Source organism: Pholcus phalangioides, unplaced genomic scaffold (genome assembly GCF_987345545.1).
Source record: "Pholcus phalangioides strain wild (caught in Gottingen) unplaced genomic scaffold, Ppha-v1.0 ptg000015l_1, whole genome shotgun sequence".
Classification (NCBI taxonomy): domain Eukaryota; kingdom Metazoa; phylum Arthropoda; class Arachnida; order Araneae; family Pholcidae; genus Pholcus; species Pholcus phalangioides.
In genome coordinates this window covers 74076666-74087500 of record NW_028301608.1, presented here as the reverse complement: position 1 = coordinate 74087500, position 10835 = coordinate 74076666, and the positions used below count along the sequence as shown (strand labels likewise).

Genomic DNA, 10835 nt, shown 5'->3' with positions numbered 1-10835 from the left:
TTGCCTAAATATAATTTTTTTCCTTGAAAATATCATATTGGTTCATTATTAGCCAAAATGTTTCATTTTTACCACATTTTATATCCTTGGGGTACATTCTGATGTTATATTTTTAAATGACATAAGATTTTATAAGTGGTTTTTTTCAAAAAGTCTCATAAAAGTGGCCAGAATATATATATATTTTTCATATGAAGTATCTTAGTTATTTAAAGTTATATATAAAAGCCAAAATTTCTCATTCTTACAACATTTTCTAACCTTTGGCTACATTCTGATGCTCTATCTTTAGCAAATTCATGAATAAGGATTGCATCACACATCTAAATGTAGTGGTGTATTACATATCTCACAGGGTTTCTTTTTCCCTTCACAAAGAAGCAGCTACAGTAATGACACCATCATGCTAGGGGCAGGTGGTCCTATAATCCAATAAAGACACCAGCTGTCCTTAAAGGACAAAGACTAGTGTACTAGTTCTAACATTACCTCACATACATTTTAATTTTCTTTCCCATAAGAAGTATAGCACATCTCCTACTGTATATCTCCCAGTCTTAATATTCAATAGTTGTTTTTTTTATACTTTCACACTGTTAAGCCCAGTTAATCAAGGTTCTACTGTATAGTAGTAACAGATTTCTGAAAAATAATCAGCTATATACAGGGTGATTATAATTTAAGTTTTGATTCCAAAACTATACAATAAGTACTGATCAGAATGACTTGGAAATTTACATGGATACTCCTGAAGCAATGGAAGTTTCTTTCGCAAAAGAAAAAAGTGTAAAATGTGCAAGTAGACGATGCTGTACTTGGCCAGCAGTATAATCTATTTTGTGCAACCACAACATTTCGGCACTTCCACAGCATCAGTGTGTGGATAGAATTTCTATCAAGATGCACATTGCAATACCAGCTGCTGAAGACCCATTTTGACAGGATGCACCTTAACCCTTGCAACTTCTGGCTGTGGGGGTACCTCAAAATGTTATAAACAGTGGTCAGATTAAGTGGTTTAATAAAGCTGAATTGCAAGCACATCCACATTATGACCATGGCATACTCCGATTCTGTTGTTGAACAAGAATTTTTGTGCTTTCAACCTCATAGCCAGAACACGCGGTGGGCAACATATTTTACATTTCTTAAGTAAGTTGTAGTTATTTGTTCAATTACTTCGTTTTTTGTGATGTTTCCATGAATTATGAAATCGTGCAATGCTATAATTAAGGTTTCATTCTGCCATGACTGTCTATCGTTTCCATTCTGCGCGCAAATTTCCCGCATGTTGGATGATGTCATTAATTTTACATTTTTAAGTATTTTTTCCCCTTTATCAAATAAAATTGAATTTTTTCAGGAATATTCATGTCAATTTTCAAGTCATTCTGACAATCGTTCTTTTTTCACAGTGTTTTGAAATCAGAACCTTAGTTATAATCACCCCGTATATCGTAAATCATTGCTAATTAATCTGCATTATTTATGCTTCATTAAATACATTATATTCACCTAATTTTTATTACTTTTTGCAAAATAGCTTCCTAATTAAGCATACTGAAAGTAACTGGAGAAAAACCTTTATATATTATATGATTAATAATAACATTAAAAGAATTTCCAAATACACAGTAATCCATTGAGTTAAGCAAAAAATAATTAAATTGCAAAAGTTGGTTTTTGTTAAAATGTAAGAAATATTTATTGATTAATTAGCATGGGAATAGTGTTAATTACATTAATAAACATTTTATTTTAGTTAATTATTGGAAGTTTGAATGATTTTTCAAGATATTTTATTGTTTTTAATGTTAATACTATTTAAAACAAAAACCGGTTTAAACCAAAAAAACCAGTTTTTTTACCAACTCTGCCACAAACTAGCGAAAACTTTTACTCGTTTTTGGCACACCGAGTAAGATGCCATTAAGAATATTTCATATTTTTATAAAAGGAGGTTGATGACGTAAGCATCATTCAACCTTCCCCCCCCCCCCATATCGATGCTGACGTCATAATTGAATGACCCCGAAAATAAAGAAACCTGAAAGATATCTTTCTGAAGGTTAAAAAACCCCCCGTAAAACCAGATGTTGCTCGGGCTCTGCCCCATAAAGCCGGGTTTTCCTAGGAATAGAACTTTTGCACCGTGTGCAGCGTGAAAACGCTGATTGGTTAAAAACTTGAAATTCAGGTTTTTTTTTTGACCAATCAGTTTTCCCGATGCGCCCACTGTAGAAACCTGTTCCTATGAGCAGATTTTCCATGCCGTGTGCAACGTGAATCACCCAGCGCGACACGGCGTCTCCTCACCAATAAAGAAGGCACTGCTGTTTTCCTACAGAGCGCAATACGGCTCACGACAACGCTTTACGTCGGGCCTGACCGGCGGATTGCTTCTGAAGGAGTTGAATGCGTCGTGTGCCGTGCGTTTCACCGATCTTTTCATTTTTGTTGTGTTCTCTTTCCCTTTCCGTCAAACCGGAGCATGCAGCCGATAGAGTAGCTGACCCCAGGGCCATATACTACAATATAGCCGCCCTGATCTGATGCGCCACGCTTTTAAAACACAAATGCGTAGCGTGATTATGTAACACATTTCTGCTGAAGCGAAATGATTCAGTTCGGTTCGCGTGGCGCGAAACGCCTACTAGGAAAACCCGGCTTTGAACGCTCATTACGAGATACCGAGAGAGAAACCTAGTCTCTCATGGAACCTCTTGTGTGTGGATAGAGCCTGTCCCTACCCCCTCTTTTTTTGCCTTCTTATTTATGACAACCGATCTCCCAAACAGATTCTCTTTCCTCACTGGACTTCAGTTTTTAACACTTTGACTATATGGTATGGTGCGGGGGCGAAAAGATACACTTGTCGTCGTCCCCTGCTCCAATGGAACTGAAAAAAAAAATTCCCTTCTTTTTTTCAGTAGCGAGTTGTGATGTGAATAAAACACGTGAAAGAGGGACCGAAAGCAGTGACATTTTGCGGTTTCTCGGAATTTTCGTAGTAAGACATCTGCCGTAAACAAAAGAAGGAAGGGATAAAATAGGAATAGTAGGAAAGAATTGGAATAAAATAGGACGACTGCGACGAAAGTAGGAAAATAGGAGGGCATTTCTAAAAAATAGAAAAAATAGGAGCGCTGCGAGGTCTGGTATATATATATATACCATTTTTAATGTATTTGCAAAAGGCGGGGGGGGGGGGGGAGAGCCCAAATGACGGGCCTGACCTGGGAATTACTAAAAAAAATGGATTTATGCCCTAAAAATAAATGCAGCAGAACCTCGATAAGTGACTATCCTGATAACTTGACAAATATTATTCTCATGTTTGGCATATTACTAAATTCAATGGGAGAAACCTCCAAGATGTCTAAACCCTGTTTAAGTCAACTGAAATTTGTGCTGTGCTATCACCATTAATTTTTTAAATTACCTGTGCATTGGCCAAGTCCATGAAGTTTCAAAATATTGCTCCCTCATATTTCAACATTTCCTCATTTCATTGTTTTCACACATAGTGGTGTCAGAGCCGGGAGTGTGCTCGAGCACCCACAGTATTGTGGCAAGCGTCAGAGCACCCACACATTTTATTCAAAAATTAAATCTTCCTACGTACAACTCAAGATGGTCATCCACAGGTATGAAACACTTCCGACGCCCCTTTGCAGATATTCTTCACACCTCAGGTCACTTCCCACTGTTTGGAACCTGAAAATTCAACCTGCGGGCTGTGAGTCAAATAATGATCAACTTTTTTTAAACACCGCTACTGCGACATGATACATTTTTTTGCACTCTAATATGAGATTCGGGAACTTTTTGCAAAAAAAAAATTAAGTAATTTTGTTTATTTGAGATATAGAATTGTTCACATATATATGATTATGCATGAATACAACAATGATAGCAAACCATTGTGAAAGTACGATCAAAAAAAACTTCACAAACATAACATTTGCTTTAAGTCAACATAGACAGTCCCGAGTTATAGAGGTTTCACTATTTACTGACATGAAGGCGAAATTACTTTAAAAAATTCAACACTCTGACAGATGATTGAAATTGAGAAGAAAAAAACACCATTGCTTTTTAGCATCAAATAAATGCTTCTGTAATGTTTATTTTGATTACAAACATTTCCAAACAAGGTGTCGACATGCTCAAATCTTAACAATGCCTTGATAATATGCATGATGCAAGGTTGTGGCAGAATATACTAGAAACTGCAACATATGTTGCAGAACATTGTGTTGTTGCAAAACAATATTGGTAAAACTAAGAAAAGAACTCTCTTCTGCACATGAAACACTATCGTGGAATTTTCACTGCAGAACATTTTTTGTCAGCTGAGGGCTAATTGCAAAACATTCTACTTTAGGGCCAGCTATAAAAATTTAGATTGATAGATCGTACACATCTTTTCCAACTTCAACCTACGTTGAAAGCTTTTTTATTTGGTATACAGTGTGTTTAAAAAAGAATCACCCGATTTGAAATGTGTATATTACGAAAAACATTTAACATAGGCGCTAATTAAGATTAATTTTATATTACGTGGCTAATTATAGTTTTTTTACAAATCACATTAAAGATGCTCAATATGCCCACCTTGGGATGCATGGCATATGTCTATACAGTAGTCAAATTTGTTTCAAAATTTTGCTGGAAAATAAAGTCATCCGAATCGGTTTCTGTGGGAAAAGCCAGTTTTCAAACGTATCAAGATATGACATTCCTGTAACAGTGGTCTCTATGAAAAAAAAGGGGGTCATACATCTTTCTCCAAGAAATTGCACAAAAACATTAACTTTGGGCGAGGCGCTTTTATGCTATACAATTTCATATGGTTGCTCCATACCCCATATTCTAACATTGTGGCAGTTGTCCATGCCACTTACATGAAAAGTAGCCTGGTCACTACATGTGTTAAAAAATTGTCATCTTGTGGCACATTCTGTTGCGTAGTCGCCATCTTGACAAACACCAAAGTGACGGCAAAGGAATAGCATTAGCGCTACCTGTTGGCAACTGCATGAAACTCGAGATTTGTCTCTTTCTCTCTACCTATACATTATTCAATCAAAACGGATTAAAAGCTGAATAGTTGTGATTTTTTTTTTCAAACACCCTGTATAATAAACACTGTTTACAGCGAACTACTGTACTTTCATTGAAATGCGCCCTGTAGCATTACACCCCTATAAGAATTATTTGTTATAAACCAGCATGGGCAGAGATCTAGGGGGAAAGAGATCTCTGCCCATGTCTCCCCCAGGGTCAAAGGCGGAGCCACCTTTATAAGCAGTGTGCAGTTGCTATTTCAAAAACTTTTAACATTAATTTGCAAGGTGCACAGTAAAATATAGACACTGATGTGAGGATATATAAATCACACTATATGTACAGTATTTACAATATTTTATGCATATCATGCCATGGGAATCATAAAAGGAATTATATACAATAATTTCATTGCCAAGGCACTGACCCCTGAGGACTCAAAAAATAATGTGCCAAGTAATTCCTAACAGTGTTTGCAGTGGAATTATGATGCAGAACACTTGGTGGCGATGAAGAGGTAAAGATGGCGTGTGCCTCGGTTGCTTCTTCAAATTGCTTCGGGGTATATGTATATCCCTCTTTTTTCCGGATGAAATTGTGTAGCACACACACACTCTTCACTATATCCACTACTTTGCTGTTGTTGCGGCACCGTATTGGCGCACTTAGTAGCCATCGTGCCAAAGGTGCATTCAACTGTGGGCATTCAACTATTTTTCTTCCCCTGCTCAATCTATAATTGAAGACTCCCTTCAAATTGTCAAGGATTCTTTTAGAATAGAAACACATTAAATTTTGCAACAATGAGAATGCCTCATCTGCCACAAAGTAATGGGGGAAAGCACTGTCATGTTCATGGCAGGGCAGTCTGGAGGGAAAGTAATCTCCAGTTGCAAATGTGTCAACCAATATTTCATAGCAGACGCTCCAAATATGCCGTCATCACTATTCCTACACGCATACCTGACCTCTACCATCGTGAATAAACCATCTGCATCGCAGCATGCTAACAGCATGATGGAGTTGCACGATTTATAGTTGAAGTTGGTAGAACCTGTCTTTGGAAGTTTTTCTATACGGATATGTTTTCCATCCACTGCACCCATGCGGTTTGACAGGTTCCACAGTGACGAAAAATGTTCTGCAATTTGTCTCCATTGTAGCTGCGTTGTCAGGTTTTGCCAAATATTGCGTGTGTAGCTCATCCCACAATATCTTTGTAGTTTCAGCTACAATCCGCCCGACTGTGGTCTCCCCGAGACAAAGTACAGACCAAAGGAGACAAAGGTACATCCTATAGCCAGATACCTGCAAAATAATTTATATCAATTACATGGGGGTTGGAGACAACAGAAACATTGAAATTCAAACCAAAAATTTGTATTTTTTAAAAATTGAAAATTGTATTATTTTACCTCACTTTTAAAATATACAGTCTAACCCTGATGTAACGCTACCATTTGTCTCGCAGATTTCTGGCGCTATAATGAGTTTGGCGTCATATCAAATCACAAATTAGCACATCTAATTCCTTTTATGTGGAAGATTTGTGCACTGAAAAATTTTGTCACTAAGCGGGGTTGACGCTACAACAGGGTTTGACTGTATGTACTTTGTAACTTGGTCATTGAATATGTATTTCATCCTAGGCCTTCTGTGTCAATTTTTCGTGTTTTTATTACTGCAAAGATAAATCGAAAAATTTGAGGACTACCTTTGTGAGCAAACTGCGACCTCTTCTAAGTGGTTCGGGAACAAAACTAAAAAAACCTTATTACTTGAATGAACCCATGCAGTTCGCCCTACCTTTTGTGAAGACTGCGGGGGCACCAAGTGGGAATTTGTTGCCTGTTCCAATGGGACATTCTCAAATCGTGGATCAACCCGAAAGCTGTCAAGTGTCAACTGGCGACAACTCTTTGGGACTTGATGACATAGATATCCCAGACTCGCCACCCAAACCAACCACTCCTCCATTAACATCAGCTGTAGCATCACTTCCCGACACAATCTCAGAGCAGCAGTGGGATATCCCGAAAGCGAAAGACCTGCAGCACCAACAATGCAGATGCCGCCTTTGCCGAATATTTCAGCATAAAGAAGGTAAAAATGACTGCTGTTTCTGCTGCACCTCCTCCTACAGATGATCTGAAAGAGTCCATGCAACAGTTCATCGGATGCCTTTTACTCGATCTCAGGTGGATGACTAGCGCACAGCTCAGATTATTTGAGAGGAAGTCTATCCTATTGGTAGACAAAATTCTTGGAACCAGTCCCTTTGAGACAACACAAGCTGTTGTCCAACCAGTGGAATTGATACAGCAGTGCCCAGATATCAGCTTCGATTCACCATGTGAACAGGCTGACACCAGTTTGACTGAATAAATTGAAATAATAAAATCAGTGAAATCAATACATTTCTCAACAAATTCAAATCAAATGATGAGATAAAACTTCATTGTCATTTTGAAACTATGGATTTCATTATCAAAGGATTAAAATTAAATAAAAGGTCTAATATGAAAAAAACCCAAAGAAGCCAAACTTGAGTTTTCATCCTAGACATTTTTATTTAATTTCATCTTTTTTTGAAACTGAGTTTTATCTCATCATTTGATTTTATTGAGAAATATGTTTATTTCCCAGCTTTTATTCATCTTGTGACTAAGAATTTGCTGTGCTTTTATAGTGTGGTTTGAAATAAATGCATTGAAAGGGTTCATCAATGCTATCACTTGATTTAAAAAAATTGATTTAAATCAAAAAATCCAAATTCTGTTTTTTTAGTTTTTTTTGGCTACTTAAAATTAATCATATACCACTTCATATAATTGTATACTTTCTGCATTGTATGTAGGGATATGGTTCCAGTCTGATATTTACCCATTCTAAAATTTGTTTTCTCCAGATATATTACTTCTTTTATGAAGAAATATTCCTCATATGACAACCACATTATTAGGCTATTGACATTTGAATTTTCCAATTTAAATGTATAATACAAAGGTTTTTAACAGCTGGATGAAGGGAAGATATATTTAGGAAAGAGAAAATTCAACTGCCCTTGCAGGGAATCGAACCCACATCCTCTCACTTGCAGGGTGAGCACCCTTGACTACAAAGGCAATGAAAATCTCAATCTTTCCTTCAAGCTCATGTGCACTGAACAGGACTGTACATGGATTGTCGGACTCAATTTAGGCCAAAACTCACAATTGCTGACACTGCCACCAGATGGCTACTTAACTAGATTTGACCATCCATGTAAGGTCCCGTTCAGTGCACGCAAGCTCCAAGGAAAGATCAAGATATTTTTTGCCTTTGTGGTGTAGGGCACTCACCCGGCAAGTGAGAGGACATAGGTTTGATTCCTCACAAGGGCAGTTGAATTTTCTCTCTTTCCTGAATATGTCTTTGCATCAGCCAGCTGTTAAAAACCTTCTATGGATAGCCGAGAGTGATATCGTCCTCCGATGAATGTATAATGTTTAAATTTAAAAAAATTAGGTAATTTGAATTTACCATTGGCCATTTTATTCATTATTAAAATGAGGCTAATTTAAATTGTCATATTCTGTTGGGAAGTAGTATGATCTGTGTACCATTGGTTTTTTATCTGCTGTGTGTGTGTGTGTGTGCGTTCTCTAAACAAATCTACAATTTTACACTAAACGGGGCCAGACTTGAATGATAGGCTATTGTAAAAGTTTGGCAAAGCTGAGCAAAAGAAATGTTGGTGTGGTAAAATGGTTTGGTTGGGTAAAATGGTTCGTGGACCTCGACAATATCTTTTGGAACGTTTACTTTGATTACAAAATGATACGTTTCAGACATGTTTATCCCTTTATATAGACGATTCATTTTTGGGCTACTGACCCATATACATCTTGCATTTTGTATCAGTAATATTAGACGGTGCATTTTTGTTTACTTGTTTCACAATTTCCCAATGCAGGTATTTAGCTGGTCCTTAAAGAAATTTTATATCTATTTGTGAATTTTATTAACTTTTTATGTATCAATATTTTTTCCCACTTGTGTAACATGATTTATTTGTTTTATGTGCTTCTTAATTTCCCAACATGGTATTTATGTGTTCCTTGGAGAAATATTGACTTTTTATGTGTCAAGGTTTTTTTTTAATATAATTTCCTGAACTAATAAATTCATTTTTAAATAAATTAGGGTTTCTATTCATTGTTCAAATTTTGATACATGAAGTAATATGAAAAAAAAAACTTACCTCAATGTGATCAAAAGTCGTTCTTCCGAACCTATACATTCTCGAATGTTGGTATTTCGTTTCCTTATAGCTGGCGAAATAATTGCCACCAGCTCATTATATGTCTTTTTGGACATTCTATAAAATGCCATAAACTTAGCATCACTTTCCTGCAGTTCTCTTGCTGCCACAAATAGCCTGCTATGAAAGTTCCTTTCAATGTAGGGATGAACCCAATGCTTTCTCTTTTTTCTTTCAATTTTTTTGTAGAAAAGCCTATTATCGCTAGAACTATTATCGTAGCCTCTTCATCGCTAGAACTTTCGATATTTTAACAACGAAAAATAGAATATATGTGAAAAAATAATACTTTTATGTAGCGCACAAAATAACAAGGAAGAAAATTACAAGGCAGAGAACAGGTGGAAAAAGTGGCAGAAAAGTAGGAAGAGCATGGGTACAAAGGCAAAAAATTGTCCAGTTCGCTGGTGCAAAAAATCGGCCTATTGGCGGATGCTAATCGTATGAATCGTGTAATCACCCATATTGTTGGAAATTTGCCGCAATCGCTCGCCCAGTAATCGCTCTGTGTGCGGAGGACCTTAGTGGCCAATGATCGGTTATCTGAAGTTTAGCTATTGCTGTTTCTTATATAGACATGATCAATACAAGATTATGATCGAGTACACGAATTAATATACAACTCGTAACTATTTTTTGCTAACATGCCAGTTAATTCCTCGGTTTCATGGTTTATATTCAATATATTAATATTAACATCACCTAGACAGATAATACAGTAAAACCTTGTTAAGTCGTCGTTTTTCTTCAGGCCTGTCTAGATTTATAGACTGCAATGTTATTAAACCCTCATTTACTCATTGCTAATTTTGGTTAACTTGTCACCATGAAAAAGTTCGAGAGAGAGAAACATAATTTCTATGGCTTCTTGTAAGAAGATAGCTTGTTAAAAGCATTGCCATATGCTTAAAAGTCACCATAAAAGCCTTATGTACCAAAACGGAACAAAGTAACGAAAGTTACACCGGGGGAAGTTCATTTTCAGACTAAAGTTTTTGAAACATTAGGGATTATTAAACTAGACCTGATTTCTGCATGGGCCCCCACTAATTTTTAGGGCTTCCAATTTAAATAAATTATCTTTGTTGAAAACCAGACATTCTTTCCAAAGTTGAAGTCTTCTAATGTGTGCTTTTCCCAACCCCGGGCCCTCCACAAGTCCCTCAAAGTGGACCCTGTGTATGAGATTACCTTGTAGTTAGTATGTGAAAGATTACCTTGATAAATTTTACCAAGATTACCTTGCAGTTGTATCATGAATTACTGATAAAGAATTAAAACACTAAAATTAAATTTCATCTATACATAAAATTGATGTGCAGTAGTTCTGTTGTGAAGAAAAGCTAACTTTACTAACAGGTTCCTCTGATTGATTTAAATTAAAAATTACTAGTATAAATCAAAGTATACCACAGTGCATTTTAACACAATAAATTGATAAAGTAATAAGAGCTCTAAAAAA

The 10835-nt window shown here is 36.4% G+C and overlaps 2 protein-coding genes across 6 annotated transcripts in view; both read right to left on the bottom strand.

The window, feature by feature from the left end:
• LOC149076666 (peroxisomal acyl-coenzyme A oxidase 3-like) overlaps positions 1-10835 on the bottom strand; it is a 390438-nt gene that overhangs the window by 348522 nt on the left and 31081 nt on the right. The window lies entirely within an intron of this gene.
• On the bottom strand, positions 3916-9548 carry LOC149076667 (uncharacterized). Its single transcript, XM_089244304.1, has 2 exons — positions 9314-9548; positions 3916-6378 (listed from the first exon to the last, which is right to left on the bottom strand). The coding sequence occupies exons 1-2, from the start codon at positions 9350-9352 to the stop codon at positions 6103-6105; spliced, it is 315 nt and encodes a 104-aa protein (XP_089100430.1). The 5' UTR covers positions 9353-9548; the 3' UTR covers positions 3916-6102.